The sequence below is a fragment of the Syngnathus acus genome, chromosome 2 (genome assembly GCF_901709675.1).
Source record: "Syngnathus acus chromosome 2, fSynAcu1.2, whole genome shotgun sequence".
NCBI lineage: Eukaryota > Metazoa > Chordata > Actinopteri > Syngnathiformes > Syngnathidae > Syngnathus > Syngnathus acus.
The window spans coordinates 17,868,996-17,888,525 of NC_051088.1; the positions used below are offsets into that span (position 1 = coordinate 17,868,996).

Genomic DNA, 19,530 nt, shown 5'->3' on the forward strand with positions numbered 1-19,530 from the left:
GCCTGATGAATGCATCTGTATTCCGGCGGCTGCCGGCCAGATAAGCAGTCACTCGTACAGAAGGTCAGAATGTCATATCCTCAATCAACTCCGGGAGCACCCGATGTCAAATGCTTTCTTTGGGGAGAGCGAGGCTGTCAAGAGATGGAATGTGTCGAATCCAGCATCATTCCCTCAGTTCCTCGCCGCCTTCCTCCTCCACTTGGCCCTCATCCTCCTCTTCCTGCACCTGTTTGTCTGCCTTCCCAGAATGCCGCATAATGGTGTAAACGCAGCCCTCGGCGTGAGAGCCCAGATAATGGCATCTGGAGCAGCCCACACCCCCGTTCGCATGGCTCCTCGGGCATTTCGGGATTGTGGTCGCTAACGGCGCACCCCTCCCCTCTCCTTTTTCGTGTGCTTATTTCTGTCTGTTTGGACAAGTGCGGGTTCCCATGCAAAACGGCGCGATGAGAGATCAAAACGCAAATGAGCCCATAAGTTATACAGTTGTGAAATGAGTGTGAGAGGAGGTGCTCTGCGTGTGCTGTTTATCATATTGTGTCTCACAAATATGCACGTGTGTGTGTGTGTGTGTGTGTGTGTGTTTGGACAAGATAAAAGGAGGGCTGAAGGGCTGACTGAGAATATATGATTTGAAGGAGACACCGAGACAAAGCAAAGGGCGGAGACACAGACGGCGGGGAGTCAATGACTCACCTTCTCAGCAGACTGGGCCGTGCCAAAGAAAATGGGGATGAAAGCCAGCCACACGATGCAGGTGGTGTACATGGTGAAGCCGATGGGTTTGGCTTCGTTGAAGTCTTCGGGGACATCTCTCGTCTTGATGGCGTAGATGGTGCACGTCACCATCAAGAGGATGCTGTAACCCAGCGAGCAGATGATCTGCAAGTCTGTGATATCGCACTTGAGTACGCCACGAGCCAGCATGGGGTTAATTGTTTTTTGCTCATCATAGTCGATAATAGTGTTGGGGGGGTCCACGGCGAACCACACCAGCACGCCCAGCAGCTGCACGCAGATCAGACTGGACGTTATGGCGATCTGGGAGGTGGGGCTGATGAAGCGCGGGGCCGTGACAGTCTGCTTGCCTTGCTCGAAGATCCGGTAGATGCGGTTGGTCTTGGTGAGCAGCGCCGCGTAGCTGATGCACATGCCCAAACCCAGGAAGATCCTCCTGAAGGCGCACACGCCCACGTCGGGCTTGGCGATCATCAGGAAGGTGATGATGTAGCACAGAAAGATGCCAGTCAGCAGCACGTAGCTCAGCTCTCGGCCCGACGCGCGCACGATGGGCGTGTCGTTGTAGCGAACGAACGTGGCCATGACGAAAATGGTGGCGATGATGCCGAGCATGGCCAAGAAGACAGGGATGACTGCCCAAGGGGAGTGCCACTCCAGTTTGGTAATGGGGATGGGCTGGCAGGCGGTCCTGTTGGGGTTGGGCCTCATGTTGTACGCGCACAGGCGGCAGGAGGTTTCGTCAGACTGGTACTGGTATCCGTCACAGAGCTCGCAGTGCCAGCAGCACGGTATCCCTTTGACCCTCTTCTTTCTCTCTCCGGTCTTACAAGGCAGACTGCACACAGAGATGGGCAGCTCCTGCTCCCCGTCGGGCCACTGAAGCTCCTCTAGCTGCAAGGGGGAACATGAACAGGATAAGACAGTTAGACACAAACAAACGTATCGAGACCTGGCCAATACACCCGCTGAGAGTACAAATGTAAGAAACGGAAGTCATGCAAGCAGAGGGAGAGTGAGCACACTCGACCGTGAAAGGCCAGAGTGAAGACTCGAACCCACAACCTTTCTGTCAGGCGGCGGAACGGATTCAACATCACTTACATAATTCCTCAGCGGGACAGTGCAACGGTAGCATCTGTTTATAGCTTGCCAAGAGACTTGTCTTATTCTCAAAGGTAAAAGCGATTACCATGGCAACAGACTTATGTTCATTCGATTAAAAATAATGAGAAATGCCATAAACCTGTTCTAATGAAGGAGCAAGTGAGGTGTAAAATATGAACACGTAATGGATTTTATGTTGCAAATGTCTACTTTAGTCTCTGCAGGGCTGTTTGTACTTATTAAACTAATCTTGTCCGTGTACAAATATGGTGCCGAGCTACCACCTTCAATTCCACCCCGAGAGGCCCCATGTTTGACTGTCCATTATCCAGACTCTAAATCTAAAACGTAATGAAAAAGGGTTATTATATTTGGTCAAAACCCACGATGGTAAATTTACTTTGATGATGCCTTTGGATGAATTTCTCATTTATTGTGAAATTCAACTTGTTTTTATGGTTGTTACATGGGTTAAAAATAAAGTACAGCCGTGGTGTGGGAGTAAATCTAAACATCCATCCATCCATTATCTGTACCGCTTATCCCCACTGGGGTCGCGGGCGTGCTGGAGCCTATCCCAGCAGTCATCAGGCAATGGGTGGGGGACACCCTGAACTGGTTGCCAGCCAATCGCAGTCTAACTAAACATGGACCTGAAATTTACATCAATGTCGTATTGGATAATCTTAAACGAATATGTTTTATTAAGGCGGCATTTGACAACCAGGGTAAGCTCTATGCCAGCAGGGGATACATGGAAACATTTAATCATTTATTTCCAAGGTTATACGCAAATCTTCTCAGTCATTTCATGAGCCCATCAATAAAGTGGCACATGCACTACAACTTTTTTCTTCTGCGAAACAACCAGTGTCACTGCCACACCAAAATCAAAAAACAGCCGCATATCAGCTCAAGTGTCTCATTTAAGCTCAAACTAATGAAAGGAAATTAAAACTGCTGAAGTGTGTCTGACTGCTCCGTCGGTGTCTTGGTTTATGACGTTTTAAGTTTGAATGCCTCTTTAAGTCACACTCATTCAAAGTCGCTCCAGTTGTTTTTCTGGTAAATGTTAGAAGAGGCACATATAACAAAGGTTTATTATTTATAAACTTACTACTTTTAAATGACAAATTACAAACATACCTGAGAATTAGTAAATGTTCACATTTAAGAGACACAATAAAATGGTTTCATTTAATAATCACTTGCATTATGTTCTACTTTTGAGGAATCACATATGTATACGTGAAGGCATACTCAAAGTATGTCAACAGGTTTTGGGGTGCACAAGCCAAAAAAGGAACCAGTGCTTTAAAAAAATGGAAATTTTAAAAACAAACGGTTCAGCAACTCATGTAGACTGACAATATGGCAATACGCACAGGGAAATATTCTTTAATTTCCGTGAAAATAAATTAGTGACATTTAACGAGACAGTTGTGAAAGTCTTCTTTGTGTGTTTGTCAATGTCTGGAATCATACTGCCCTCTGTTGACCAAGGCACACACACCAGAAGCAGCACAAGGGCTGAAATATGCATTTATTGGCATTCCCATTTATTCCAAGGGGGAAAGACAGCTTGTTTTGAGTTTCAAGTCTGGTCACGGACGGAATTGAACAATAAGCCAAAGCACCACTCTACTGCAGTGCACTGTATCATATTGTAAATTCAGTCACCTGCTGACTGCCATATGCATCTGAGATACAGGAAATTTGTCTCATGCAGTTTCATGTAGTCCATTCAAAGGTTGGATCGTAGATTATTTAAATGGTCAACAGAGGAGCAGATACCTTATCCTGCTGTGAAACATAGCTCTGTTAAAGATCAGATCCCAAAAATGTGCCAAAAGGCAATACATTGTTGACACGAGGTAGCACCCTTCCACGACACCCCACTACAATACACACAAATACACACATGTGCAGTGTTTGCTAGTGCACCTGCATGACAAATGTGTCACTTCTTTGGTGTCTGGCTAGATTATCATCTGCCATTTATCCGAGGGTACTGACGTGCCATTTGTTATTTGGACAATGAAGGGTGCTCGCTGGAAAACCTCCCGATTACACACTGTGTGGAAACAGTAATGAGCCCAACAGCTCAGTTGCTATGGGAACCACAAGCAAGAATGTTGACACCTTGGACTCTCATGGCTGTTAGTGTTTTTGCTGTAGTGCTTAATTTGACAGTTCATATGAGCTCTCGTCAGATGGAAAAGCGTGGAAAAGTGGATCAGTTTTTATCGCACTGAAATATAATTGCACTGCGACATTTGGTTTGTAATCATTGCAGAACAACCACAAATATCCATCCACCAGAAGTTATTCCACCTGTGCTCTGAAATGCATCGCGTTAAGTTTAATTCTTGTGACCCAGACAGCAATTATGCAAATGCTATCTCATCTGGATGGAAATGCCGTGTTGTTTGTAATCTTAGTCACGTGGCGACACGACATTTTAGCTCAGCTTGGTTCTCTATGTCGATATTTTCAAACCATGTTTGCTTTGAAAAAAACAAAACAAAAGAAAAACACGGATCAGGTTCTTTATGTTCCAGATGAATCACTGACGTCAATTCTCGTGCTGTGTCAGTGAGCAGCAACGGACAGTTTGCACGGCAGCTGTCTGCACCACTGCATTCAAATCTGACCACAGATGCCTTTTGGGGTGAAGAGAAAATATTTGAAGTTACTATAAAATGATATTTTCTTCACAGTTATCTTTCATATACAAAGAAAATAATCATATTATATAAAATCTCATATCACGATATCTTACAAAGCTGTGAAAGCTTACAAGTTTTTTCTGGTTGATTCGTTTGAGGAGTATATTCAATTCCATCTGATGCGTGATCATACATTTCGGGTGTCACCGTGTTCAGAAAAATCAGCATCAAAAAAACATTAGGGAGTAACACAGCGAGTGCGTATTTAGCACTCGGTTCTCAACATCGGAGACCCTCAAACGCCTAAATGATAAAAGACTGACACTTGACTTGAAAGCTCTCTTCTTCCAAAGCATCCGCCAATCTACAGCTGAAAGACAGTCATGGCTGCCATGTAAAAGGATGACAATTTTTTAGCGCAGCAGTAAGACGTCTTGCAGTTGTCATTCGACTTGTAAAAAAGATTTGCTTCAAATTTAGAGGTATGGCGTTACATACAGGTAGACAGAAGGGGTTGAACGACTTCAGATTTGATGGAGTCAATGCTCACTCACTTTTCCTACAGTCCTTATTTGCGGTGGTCAGTCACTAGGCGCTGTCAAACATTGCACACTAATGTTTATTTCTCCTTTCCATTAACGTCTAATACAGTTGACTCACAATTTCATAGTGGTACTTTGTCAATTTTGCACATCCCTGTCATGCTGCCGCGACTGTATTTGTTGTCGGAGCTCCATCGTTCTGCATCATTTGCATAACTGTTGTTGATCAGTATTACGGCTCTACTGGACACTTTGTTACTTTGCGACTCTGCATCTTTTTTTGAGAAGATAAGTTATTCCTTTATGTGTCCCACACGAAAAAATTCCAATTTTATATTAATTTTACTGCACTACACATTACATTGCCTAATAACTCTCTGTACGTTTGTGTTTATGTCCAAAACATGCATTTTGTTATTGCGGCTTCTTTTCTACAACAGATAAAAATGTTGGAGACAAATTCCCTGTGTGTTTTAAAGGACTAGGCCAATACAAACTGTAATGATTGTGATTCTTAAACACAGTTTATCAGCACACAAATGTGCCATGCACATCATCTGGAGCAGTTTAGAATCAATATTTATTGAATAACATGACAAAAACCATAAGCGTAAAAAAAAACAAAAAACACATCAGCAAAAATACTGACATTATTGTGGAATCACCAAATTGGCCCTGTGAGGCAAATCTGACAATTGTTTGCTTTATGAAAATCTTCTTTCTAATACAACGGTGCATTGAGATACGAGTTAAGATTGTACTAGGACCATGCTCGTAACTCAAAACATGTGACCAGCATCTAACATCATCTTTCTCCAAGAACACGAAAGAAAATAAAGGTCATATATAAAATTTGGAAATAAAGACTATCTGGAAAGAGTATTGTTTGGCCTTGGCAGAGGTCTGCACTGTATTGACTGCTTCATGCATGTATTTACTCATTTCCTTCCGAAACCACATTACCACCTTATTTCCGGTATGTCAGTGAAAGCCGGTGTAAGTAGTGTCCTCATATGAGATAGAGAAACAGAAGTAAGTGTGTGTGTGTGTGTGTGCGTGTGTGTGTGTGCTCATGCGTGTGTGTGAGACATCTGTCTTATCTGCTGCCAGCTCGAGAAACTTCCCTTTTGTGTTTGTAATAGGAAAACAGGGTATTTCTTCACATCGATTAGTAAAAGATGTTTGCATCTGAGCTCACGCTGTATTTAAGATGCAAACAATGTCCTTCCATCTCACAAAAAAGATTCTTCACTTTCCCAAAAGATAAAACATTCGCACTCGAGCCTATCTCCAACATGCAGCAGTAAAGGAATAATATTCTTCAGAAATGTACAGTGGTGTATTGACTTGCCAGTTCAATTCTTTCTGTGACCATACTTCAAAATACTCTTTTCCCAATTATGTTTAACGATGGCAAAAAATGGAAATTTGTTGTCAAGTTGTCTTGAACGTTTACGAATTCTGAAAATGTACCCAGAAAAAAGCAAAACACAATCCATAACGATAAGCAAGCACTTCTTTTTAAAATAGCTACGAAAAGTTTTTTTAAGCAGTTGCGCTAAAAGCTTAAGCATTTGTAGTAGGAAATAGTCGTACCCTGAGCTGGAGGCTCTCCGCCCACTGTCCGACCGCCTTATACTCCAGGATGGAGGAGTTGGTCATCTGGAACTGGAACAAATCATAACGTCCTGGAGCATCACCATTCTTATTAAAGACAACCGGGGTGGCAGCACTGCCTGTACACAGAGAGAAAAGGTGGCCATTGGTGAGACAGGGTGTCGCATTTGATTCGGAAAAACAAAACTAAATCGTGAATCTGTAACCCCTTTTGTCTTGCTGTATGGTAGCGTACAAGGGCATACAGTGCCCGAGTTTCATCAACCTCTAAAAACTGTCATGACCTACATCCTGCACTTGACCATAACTGGAAGCATCTCCCTACTGACTGCTACTGCAGCACCTCACCTGCTTCCTATTCATCATCGAGTCTGTGCGGTGGCCACAGGAGAAATAGAATTCCACCTGCAATTCGTGGTCACATTTGGTGGCTCTCAAGTGCTGTCAGTGAAAACTAACCATTGTTGACGGATAGTCAGGTCGATAAATATTTGGTTGTGCTTTAACAGCAGACTTTTACATGCTCATCGATGTGACTGCTGACAAAAACAGCAGGATGACTTTTGAATTGTTTCAAGTAATTTGATGATCTGCTCAAATTTATCAAAACACTTCAGAACTCCTCGATCAGCACTTCACAGTGCAGAAGGACTATGACCCCACGCATACTGCGAAAGCAACCAAAGCATTTTGTAGGCCAAAAAGGGGGAATGTCAAAATCAATCACCCGACCTGAAGCATGTATTTCACTTGATGAAGACAAAATTGACAGGAAAGTGTGAAGACAGTTGTAGTAGCATCAGCAGGAATAAAATCCATCATCCGCTGATGTCTTTGACACATTCCACTTTAGGCTGCAATTGAGTGCAAATCATTTGCAACTACTGTGTATTGAAAAGTTTGATTTATGATTGTTCTTTCGGTCCATTACTTTTGGTACTTTAAAAAGTGGAGGCAAAAAAAAAAAAAAAGACTATTGCAATTCCTCCACTTTTCCCTTGCAAGTAACTTCAAAATAAAGCCAAAAATCTGCAGTGAAGCACATTTAGTTTGTTTCAAATTATTGCGGTGGTGTTACGATGCAAAAAGATGCCAATTGTGTCCATGTCCAATATTTGGACCTGACTAAGTGTGCACCCCGGGTTAGAGGCGATGCATGGCATTCACACAGCAGACAACAACAGGATATGGAGGCAGAATAAGCAGGTCAGCCAAAGCGTCATATGGCCTCCATCTGCTCTCAGTGCGTAACAGCCTGTTTTAAGCAGAATCCTGAAGATTGCACTAATTAACGTCATGAGGACAACGCAACCTTGTTTTTTATTTTTTTGTTTTATTTTTTTTATATCGTGGACAGTACTGTACATGTTTACGCATGTCCTCAAAGGACATCCTCGCTGCAGAAATGAATGTAGAACAGCACTCAGATGAAAAGGCTCATGCTTCATTCGAAACATAAGGACTAAATTGTTGACCGGGCGTTTTAAGATCTCAGTCTAAGGTGGGAGGATAAAAAAAAAAGAGTTACGTGTGGACAGGATCAGCCACCGTGCCACTGTGTTCAGTGGGCCATAAGCACAAACGGAGATAGTATTTTTTAACTAGGACAGCGGGAGCCTGATGACACTTGGCTTGGGAATTAAGAATCTTCATAGCTCTGGCTATAAAAAGTACAGCAAAAGGACCAAAAGCATGTGTCCCAAAACAGTTTTTTTTTTGTTTTGTTTAATCTACAATAGAGCTTGTGGCACTGAGAGGCCACAGCACCTTTTTCATCGTTTTAAGCAAGAGGGGAATTTCATCTCCCTCCAGTTTTCTTTCCAAGGGCATTTGTCATTGAACACTCTACAAAAGTTTCTGCCAAAAAGACTCTTGTAAAACAAAACAAGACAAGAGTAGTGAGGAAAAGTCAGTTTCCGGTGAAAGAACAAGCCAGTTATGTTCCTAAAAGGCTGGGGAGAAAATACGTTTTTTTTTTTTTTGGCTTGGCTTTTTAACAGTGCTGTGTGTCGCAAATGTCTTTCTAATTTGCATATAGGCAGACTTGCAATGTGACAATTGCTGTTTCAAAATGTGCCATTCTTACAATGATGATACAACAGGACCTTAAACAGAGCTATCAACCTATTAAAATTCACTTCCAGAATAATTTGTCAGAATTTTAATTTTCCACACTTTTAATCTTTTGTTATTTTCTATCTTTTATCATGGACCATGTTAGAGCAGAATATTTTGCAAATATATATTCCAACAGATATATATATAATATATATAATGCTGGGTTAAAAACAACCCAATTTGTGTTCAAAATTGGACCACTTTGTACAAAATGAAAAAAAATCGTCTAAAGCAACCCGACATTTATTTTTTCCCAAAACCCAAATTGATCAAATATTAATGAAATATTAATGAAAAATCCAGCCATCTCATCTTCCAAATGTTTTTTTCAACAATGGGAATATCTTGAAAAGGGCTTTTTTTTTTTTTTTTAAAGGTGAGCTATGGGACCTTTAAGAGTTGCTTTATAATGTTTTTATGTAACAATGAGATCAGCATTTTGTCTTTCTTTGTTGGAGTCTGAAATTCATTACAGAGTAAATATTTACACTCCTGTATGTAAAAATGTCAACTTTTTGGGCTTAAATGTGAAAATATTGCAAGAGATGATGGGGTTCCATCTCTTTACAGTCAAGTATGTCGAAACTGCCATTTATTTGACCAAATATGAAATGAGGGAAATGTGTCTAACCAACCAACAAACAAACCACAGACAGTATATTCCGTGGGAGCCAGACATTTTGATGTCTCCTCTCCTTCACCAAAATAGACCTGTTGAAAGAGCGTGTAAAGATGTAGGCAAGACACGGACCACTGTGAGCAAATGTGTGACAGGAGTTACATCGGTATTGGGCGCACCGGCAGAACAGTTGCGCACGCACAAATGCACAAACACACAAAGTCAGTCAAGAATGTGACACGAGGAACTTGGCACGCCGCAGCTTTACAGCAAAATAATTAAGTGGCATTTCTGTGCGCGCTGATAAAAGAAGTATTAAAAATTCCTTACAATTTGCCGTTGCCTGATATTTCAGAGTAGCCAAATGTTCATATTCGACTCCTAAGCAAGGGTGTCGTCTAAGATGAAAGATTTATGCATTTGAATGAGGCTCTGAATGAAGTAAGACTTAGAAAAAGTGCGCAGCTGCTGTGCTGTGCTGAGCGGTGTGGGTGGACTGGGGATCCACTGCTGTGTTTTTCTCACATCATTATTCTCGCCTTTTTTTTTTTTTCTTCTATTCCTGCCTCTCACTCCTTACCACTGTGACTCGGGATATAAACAGAAGGAGGTTTGCAGTCCTACACTCTAAAATATACATCAGCCCAAGCACGTACACAAGATAATGCGCCGGGTTATGGGCTAAATGCACTAAACGGCAACATAACCACCTTCCTTCACTTGTGGAAAGGCTTGCGACTGCCGTAACGCCGCAGAGAACGTCGGTCGGAGAGGGACAAGGAGGCAGACGGAAGAAACGGCCTCCTGTTTGCTGGGCTGAAATCAGCCTCCCGTCTTTGTCACTCCAAGTTGAATGATTTTGGCCGAGCTCAAATCCATAAAATGTGCCCAGATGGTTACTGAGATTGGACAACGGATTTTCAATCAATCTAACGTACCTTCGCTTTGATAATGCCCTCTGAAACGCTGCACACAGACAGTCGCTCCCTCATCCTGCACTGCTTCCATAGCGACAGTGTTGGAGCCTTTGTAGCCTTTATCTCCCTGACAGAAGTTTGTCTTCACACAATTGAAGAAAAAAAATTGCCCTGTTAAGACCGGTTGCCGTGTTGCTTGAATGATAATGAATGACGGAGTTCATTTCAAAATAACATTTTAAATAAGACAAATGAATCTCACGGTGCACCACCAAATAAAAATGTTCCAGCTTCCGAAAAAAGTACAATGTTTTTTAAAGGAAATAAAGTACTCTATATTAGGCAATAACAGAATAAAATGAATTGCATCAACCCAATATCCACAATCATGTGTCCTAACCTGGAAAACTAACAACAGGCATGACAACGGGTTGATTAATGACATGACGGTCATATTATGAAAGAAAGAAAAAAAAAAAGGAATTCTTATGGCTGGTGTACTTGGACAAACGTTAAATACATGCACATCATTTATTTCTACAATGGTAATATGTTACATGTAAACACAAAGACTTAACATCGGCTATGTGACATCTCGTGCGAAATAAAAACCCTCTTGGCCATTCACTTGTGCGAAGAGGAAATGCTTGTGCATTTTCACATGTTTTATTGTCCCATTGGAACCCTGAAGAATGTTCTGTATTGCAGGAAACCGACACCATTGCTAGCCCGTGGACAGGAAATCGAAAAGACGTGCAGCAACACTTTGGCCAATGTTACCCAACCATTTTTTGTCCGCACACAGAATGTCTGAAAGCTAATGGCTACTACGTTCAGCACTTCTTAAAGTTGCAGTGGCCAACAGATTTGATATTGAAATATTCTGTAAATTTTCCTTTTATAGATGTGTGTACAGTGTTCCCTCACGATATCGCTATTCACCTTTTGCGGACTAGCTGTTTCATGTATTTTTTGTGTCAGTGTATCATGCGTTTGTAAATATTTATTTATTTTACAGCTTATGAATGGAAAAAGGGCAAATGTGCTTTTAGCGACACCATGGTGTTCAAAGTGCTTTACAAAGTCTCACATACAACCGAATGGCACCTTTGAAATACGTTCTTTTGGGGAATTCAGAATGTTATTCAAATGTGCCTTTGAGTCAACCATGATCTGGCTGAACTTCATCGCGGGATTCTAGTTAAGCCACCTTTGGACAAAAATAAAAATTGAACATAACATTACGTGCTACTGGTCTGCTGCTGAGGAGGAGGAGGCGGGGGGAGGTGAGCAAGCTCCTCTCGCAGCCCACAGCTCGTAACATTGCAATAGAGGCATAAATCCACCGAAAAATAAATCGAGGGAACACTGTACACAATGCTTTCGCTGACTCTGTTTATGCATTTCCCATTATGTGGCAGCATTAGCATGAAGCTAGCAAACTAAAGACTATGGGAGACCTGGACAAAACACGGCATGGGGTCACATCTGTCCCTATCCACGGTTTCTGTAGCTAATAACAGTTTTCGGTTTTAATTCAGTTTGTAATCACGTGGTCCAGCAATTGGCCCAGAATCAATTTAAACTCAATGCCCCCATTCACAATGTCTCTGTAATTGACAGGTGACCAGTCCAAGGTCATTTGGGTAATCTCTCTCTGATGCTCCTCTCAAAATAAAGGGATTCTAATGGTTTGTCATTATGCCATTTATAGTGCATTTATTTGACTATTTAGTCAGTATTCATCTGGATAAACAGAAAGCCCATCAGGAGTTTAGAACATCCTGTTTTGTATTTAGTTCATGCGGGGAACATTATTCTCACCACACATATTCCACATAACATTTGTCATAGGGGAGAGTTATTTTAATGCCAGCACCTCTGAAAGTAGGCCAGTTTGAGGAAAATAATTCAGATACCTACTTCTTTTTCTTTCTTATTTTATTTTTAAAGAGCTCAGTCTGATCTCGACCAATTTCTAAGGACACGGTGTTCCTCAAACGAGCTTCTAATGATCACCGGCTGACATGCCAGCACATCGGTAAAGACACTCGTTTCTCTGGTCTCAAAGTCGCCTTGCATTTGGTTCTCTTCTTCTTCCGCTCACTGTTGCCCTGCAGTGCAGATGTCATTAATAGCCACTGACATTAATTGTTAAGTACAGCACTTGCTGTAGCGGCCTAAATATTGCAGAAGATCAAGAGCGGAGAAACAGACAGACAGACAGACAGACAGACAGACAGACAGACAGACAGACAGACAGACAGACAGACATCACACAGGGTTGGAGCTATTGACATGCTTGTCTGAAACAAATTTCCCAAGACTGGCCTGCATTATTACATTTACTTTTTTTAACCATTAGTGTTCATTCTAGGGATGCAGCAACAGCGACACAGTGTCAATATTTTTGCTGTACGTCTGTAGTTACTATAAAAATGTCAGTTGTGCGGCGGTGTTTGAAAGACACGGATAACACTTTTAGGTGACTGCAAGTTATACTTTGCAAAACAGATGATGCACTCTACTTGGACAGCGAAGGAGGTGGCTGCCTATCACAGTTGTCCTATCACAGCTTTATTTTATGAGCTGTGGCATTCTCAAGAATCACTCTTGGACTTTCTTTTTACTCCATTTGGTAGTTGACATCCATATTCTTACTCATTTATTTATACATTTGGTATGAAAAAAGTGGTTATCGACCACCCCTATTTTATTTTATTGCAATCAAAACATACATGTTGAATCACACGTTGAATTTTGCCAATACGACTGATGAACTATTCATAAGAGTGAAAGGCATGAAGAATAGATAATTAGGAAGTGATTGTGAATGTTCAAAGACCATTTCTGAACCTCAAAAATAATACACGTTACAATTAGTGCTGAAAATGGTTTTCCAGAAAAATTTCCTCCCCCATGAAAATTAAAACGGATCTCCGCCTCCATTTTCGTCAAAAGTGTGAATCTATTATGATGCAAATGAGGTTCGCTCCTTCCAAACAAGTTCAATGTTCTGTGTTTACGGACTGAAGACTTCAGCCAGCACTTTTAATTTGTGAACGAACCCAATTTGTTTATCCGTTAGTTTGTTTATTATCAAACTAGTTTGTTTGATTATTTGTGTTAATTCATTAGTTTTGTTGTTTATCAAGACCACAATCCAAAACATTGAAACCAGCCAATATTACATAATATGCATATAGAAACAGCATACAATATATATTCATACGTACAATACAGTAGGGTATCGCAATCAAGGTACAAGATCAAGCACAGTAAATGCATCCAGATATGAGGGACGCAAACGCAAGTCCAAAGAGACCAGCACAAAAGAAAAATCAAAAGCAAGATCGGAATGTTTGACAATGATTTAATGATATCCAAAGAGGTGATCGCTAGATGCGAGCGAAGCAGCTTATGTCAGTCTGATTGTTGGCGTAAAGAAAAATAACTGATAAGTGTGCCTTAAGCTAAATTGTTAACTGTTATAGTAGATATATCATACCGTATTTGCCGCACTATAAGGCACACTTAAAAGCCTTTCATTTTCTCAAAAACCGAAGGTGCGCCTTTTAATAAGGTGCGCCTTTTATGTGGGCCAAATTCCAAAATTTGTGAATGCTGTTGTGTGGCTGCCGTGTTTAGTGTGCAGTGTGAGTCCAATATGTAGACGTAATATGTAGACCCAATGAACCAATCAGAGGACATTACGTTGTACGTAAAATACGTCAACCAGGGCGGTAAACCAATCAGAGAACTGTACGTAATCTTTTTTTTTTTTTTTATATTGCAATAGGTACAATATAAAAAATATATATGTTCAATTAGATATTCAACAGAAAAAAAAATTGGAAGAAAACCACAGCACAAGACAGTCAAGCCGACGGGGACTGGGGCGCATCCCATTTCTTTTTCAGCAGGGTGGCTGTCAGTCTTGAGGGAAAAAACAAGGTAGGAAAAGAACAGAGTTCCATCCTCTGTCTCACGGCTCAGCTTCCGTCATCAAACTGACTGGCAACTTTTAATGAATGGCTGAGCTTTGACTACTGCTTCTGCGGCGATTCAAACATTTTGTGAAAGGCCAAGAATTTGATCCAGTGCAAAACATCATGAAAGTGTTGTCATGACAATACAAGCCATTTACACCTTGAATTGGGAGATGAACTCAGCTAAATCCCACTACGGCGGGTGAATGTGAACAACGACCCAAACATTATTTGGTATGCTGATGCCTCATGTTTGAACATGAAGTGAAGGCACACTTAAAGTGGAGGGGGATCTTAACGTGATTAGCAATTAATGAGTCGTTATCAATTTTGAGCAGCTCGGTGTCTTTGCTGAGGAGTAATCAGGAACAAGTCAAGAAGAAAGTGGTCAGAAAGTTGGTTCATGAATAACCATGAGCTGATCACTCAGTATGGATCCATTAATTAGCTATGCTCTTGTCTTTTTATACAAGGTTTATCCTTAAGTATGCAATAACTTGAGACCGATTAGTCTGTAGAAGTACTTTACATACATATATATATATATATATATATATATATAAATAATGATTACATTAAATCATTTCTCTTTTTAGTTCTCTGGGCCGTACTTTATATTATTATTTTTATTTTTTTACATATTGTCACGACACAACGACAGTTTGAAGTTGTTTCTCGAAAACTCTTGGTGGCTATCTTGGTAACGCCTCCAAGCTCCTTAATGAAGAGACTCTTTACAAGGACACATTTCTTTTTAATTAACAAAATGGCGTGATGACCCCTTTTACTATGCTGCTAATATCCAGGCTGATGGGTATTTTTCCCCCATTAACCCATCCATGTTAACCCATTCATTAACCCGTGTATTTTCTAATGCATATAATGGGGCATATTTAGTGTTTAGTACATAATTATAGAGTGAAAGTCAAGATCATGTATTTTTCACGGCAGTTTGTCATCAAGTATTCAGCAGCGTAATAAAGGTCAAAGCAGTGGGATCTTTGTATATTAATCAACAAATGCTTGCTTGACTTGAACCTGTTTGAGGCGCCTGCGCCTCCATCAATAATGTCCTTGAAAGTCTTACTCACCGTTGAAGCTGGAATTGCGGATGTACTTGAGCAAAGTTTTTCCTTCGGCGGACTCCATCTGAGGACAGACGCCAGGATGGTCGGGACATAAGTCCCTCTGCATGTTGTGCAGCGCGTGGGCCATGGCGTACACCGCATCGATCACAAACTGCACCTTCCCTTCCTGCTCATACTTGGAGTCAATCCCGATGCGTTCTTGGCCTGTGGGAAGAGCACTCAGAGCTAGTAAATGCACCACAAACCATTAGACGTTAGGTCAGCTCCCACTATCGTCTCCACTCCCAATCCCTTCCTCGATTTATAATTTGCTGACAGTACATTAAAGTCTGATTTGGAGGGAATTACACTGAAAAGAGAGAATGCGGCGTGGTACATGAAAAAGACGGGTTTAGTTTCCAAAAGCAGAAGTTGCCAAATATCAGGCTGTGATGTTTGTGAGCAAGCCAGCAGATTGCATTAATGTGCTGTCCTACATTGTAATGGCCTGCTAACAATGGGTCTCATCGGTGCCATCTACAAGGTGATAAAAATCCCAATGAACTTTAGAGACTGCTCTGGCTTCATGCTCTTTTACGTTCGCCTCACAGTGCATTGCCCTTTCACTATGGGTTGCTGTAAAGGTTTTGCCACCTGCCGTGCATACATGACATGAATATTTAAATGTACAAGCTGCTTCAGGATTTTTCTTGTTTCCAAAGATGCCGTTTTTGACCCTCAGTCTTGAAGAGCTGATGATGCCATTGGCGGACAAGCATCAACACAAAGCTCCTGGTTTACTCAGATTCCAAATAGCGGGCGCTCGATGAATCTAATAGTGTGTGATGTTGGTGATTGTTGGTGTGATTAAGGTTACGTTCACACCTCAGGATATGATGCCCAATTTGGATATTTTGTTACCGTATTTTCCGCACTATAAGGCGCACCGGATTATAAGGCGCACCGGATTATAAGGCGCACCTTCAATGAATGGCCCATTTTAAAACTTTGTCCATATATAAGATATATACATTTGGCCCGCGGGCCGGACTTTGGACACACCTGCTGTAGTGGCTCAATATTGGTCCATATATAAGGCGCACCTGATTATAAGGCGCACTATCGGCTTTTGAGAAAATTGGAGGTTTTTAGGTGTGCCTTATAGTGCGGAAAATACGGTAAATATGATCTTTTCATGGAGTAGTTCACATTCCAAAATCAAATACTACATCTAAAGTGTGCAGAACACCTTCTTGCGACTGGCTCCACAGACCATTGATTCTCAAAGTGCCACTAGTGGCATGTGGACTCCCTTTTGTGGTACGTGAAAGAATCAGTGCCGAGGTACATTTCCGTTATTGCTAGTTTACTACATCATGTTTGCCTTTAATATTTTAGAATTTGTTTTTAAACCTTTATTTATTATAACGTTTGAGTGACATTCATTGAATTTCGAATGCATGCACGGTGAACTGTGCAGCAATATTGCCTGTTTGACATTCCCGGGTGCGCCAGATTAGTAGATCATCTTCTACATCAGTTTAGGTGCCCTGTTTTTGAATACACAAACCTTTCCTAAATCAGGCACAATGACTACTAGTGCCACAAGTCGTTACACAATTTAGTTTGACTGCAGATGCTAACAGGAAACAGCAGACTTGCTTGAGAAAAGGAGGTTAAAAACAATCAATGTTGACATTTCAGTCCATTACACAGAACTTAACATATTACCGCCAACAAGAATCAAAGAAATAAGCATAGAGTGACCTATATGCATGCACTTGAACCACACAAGCTTCCCGTTTTGGTTTTGACCTTCGCAAATAAGACTTGAGATATAAAGAAAGAAGCTATCAAAACAGTTACACGGCCTTCACGGTTACAATAGGCATTCCTAGCTAGATCGAGGGAAGAATAAAAGTCATTTACAATCATTTCACGGGGGGTGCATAGCGTGGACGTGCATCTTTTATCTTTGACACATGATGAAATACGCCGCACAGTACAAAAAAAGAAAAGCAAATTCTTGGGCAAACAGTCATTTTTGGAACACTAACATAAGCGTCGACGTGCATGGGGGTAAGATTAATACAGCGTCCCACATTACCAGCATCACCCACGTAGATAATGAATGCACCATGGACCATGCTTGTCAAACTGTTGGCACCCTGAGTTTAAGTAATATGAGCATGCATCACAACCCTACCATTATAGCTACCGCAAAGATGATAATACAACAAATACGGGGGCATAATAAGTACTCATTTCGCTTGCTGTCATCTCCACTGTAATTCCAAACCCAAATAAACAGGACTCCTCCCGCAGAACAGAGCTGACTCCATCATGAAGGGATGTGGGGAATATAATGCGCTGCTAAAAAACTTCAATGTTGATGTTTACGAAGCAGGTCCTCGGGCTTGAACCAAAATATTAATGAAAGTGAGGACAGACACACACTGGGAATTTCAACAGGAATATCTTAAATGAAGAAACAGAATGCTGCTGCCGGCTGGCCCGCATACAGAACACAGCTTGGAGGGGGCATTCCGTATGTTTTCATTAAAGCAACTATAAGAAGTCATTTTATGTCATCACTAACTAGAAACTTCAAAATAATTTATGAATAATAAATGGTGGATTGCCTAACAGTGAGGGGATCCGCATCTCTGTCACTGCCATGGCAACACTAAATCGACATTAGTGCTGTGGGCCATTCAGGACACCTCCTACGTTGTGCATGTTTTTGATGCATTCATTGGCCCGTCTTTTGGAATCCTCCGTCTTTGTTCTTGGCTTCTCATCACCAACTTTTTAATAGAGCGACTTCAAAGGAAATTACTCCTCAGCCACAAGGCGTTCCTTGCTTCTCCTTCATTAGGATATACATACAGTAATGTGCAAAAGTCACTAGGGTCATTCTTTTTCACCGCTTTTTTTGGACACAATAAAAAGGACATAATTTAGGATCCAATTAAATTCAGGTTTTAGTGAAGGAAGTCCGTGCAAGTTTACATTTTGTCCTTTTTTTGCCTTAATTATACTGTATTTAATAGAGCTGTCTCAATCATGGCTGATGGTGTCATTTTCAGTTGAGGGGCATTTCCTCCACAAGTTTTTGCTCTGGTCTGCACCTCATTAAAAAGAAACAGGCACGGAGAGAGATGTGGAAATATTTTGCTTGCACAAATGACAGTCAGAGCAAGCTGGAAGACATTACAAAGTAAATTGAGGCCGTACGAGTTAGCAAATGATCTGACATACCTTCAAATAGAAGACTGAATTATATTTTGACATGCAAACCAGGGACCCACTGGTTGCAATGGACCAGGCAATCATTAGTGTAGAATGATAGGAATCACCCAACTATGTCAACTATACTATACTAATATACCAATGTACAAAATAAGGATGGGACGAGAACTCATATGATGAGATCTCGCAAGATTAGAACTATTTTGGCTTGCAGACTAGCCCACTTTAAGAGAATATGTAGCAGACGTACCTAAAGGGAGCTGTCACAGATTTGAAACTTTCTAGACCAAATCAAGGTGTCGCTATTGTGACCGACAACGCCTCTTTGGGACATGTCGAGAGCAGCAGGTTGTTGTATTTGGAGCCCAGAACTAGGACAAAATCTTGACATTGCTGTTGTTGAAGATCGAGTCAGAATCAAAACTGCTATCACAAGAAAAATGCCCCACTTTATCACCTAAAGCACAGGTGTCAACCTCAAGGTCCGGGGGCCAGATCGGGCCCCCCACATGGTTTATGCGGCCCACAAAGGCAAATCATGTGTATCAACTCAATGTTTCTTATTAAAAATATCAAAACTGTAAATTGCCTTCCTTTTAATTACAGTGAGGTATTGCAGAGTGTTTTTTGTTCAACTGTTCAACAAGAGGAATGCTCCTGCTTTAAAAAGAAAGTCTTTTTTTGTGTTGGCGTATTCAGTAAGAGGGCAGATCTCAGCTGTTATTGAAGCAGCATTTGAAAAATGAGCCTGTAACAAAAGTGACCCTCTTGATTATGTTCACATTTGCACTTTAGAGCTCAATCGTTCATGTTCTTGGAATCTTGTCAAGAAAAGGAAAACATTTTGAAAACTAGAAAATGTATTTTAGGCATTATTTGACATTAGAGATTT

At 41.2% G+C, this 19,530-nt stretch overlaps 1 protein-coding gene across 1 annotated transcript in view; it reads right to left on the bottom strand.

The window, feature by feature from the left end:
• The window catches only part of LOC119135326 (metabotropic glutamate receptor 7), a 94,701-nt gene that overhangs the window by 16,665 nt on the left and 58,506 nt on the right, over positions 1-19,530 (bottom strand). The window contains exons 6-8 of the mRNA XM_037272803.1: positions 15,411-15,611; positions 6,656-6,795; positions 700-1,635 (exon numbers count right to left, since the gene is read on the bottom strand). Of these exons, the coding sequence (XP_037128698.1) occupies positions 700-1,635; positions 6,656-6,795; positions 15,411-15,611 (1,277 nt within the window). The remainder of the gene's footprint in view (positions 1-699; positions 1,636-6,655; positions 6,796-15,410; positions 15,612-19,530) is intronic.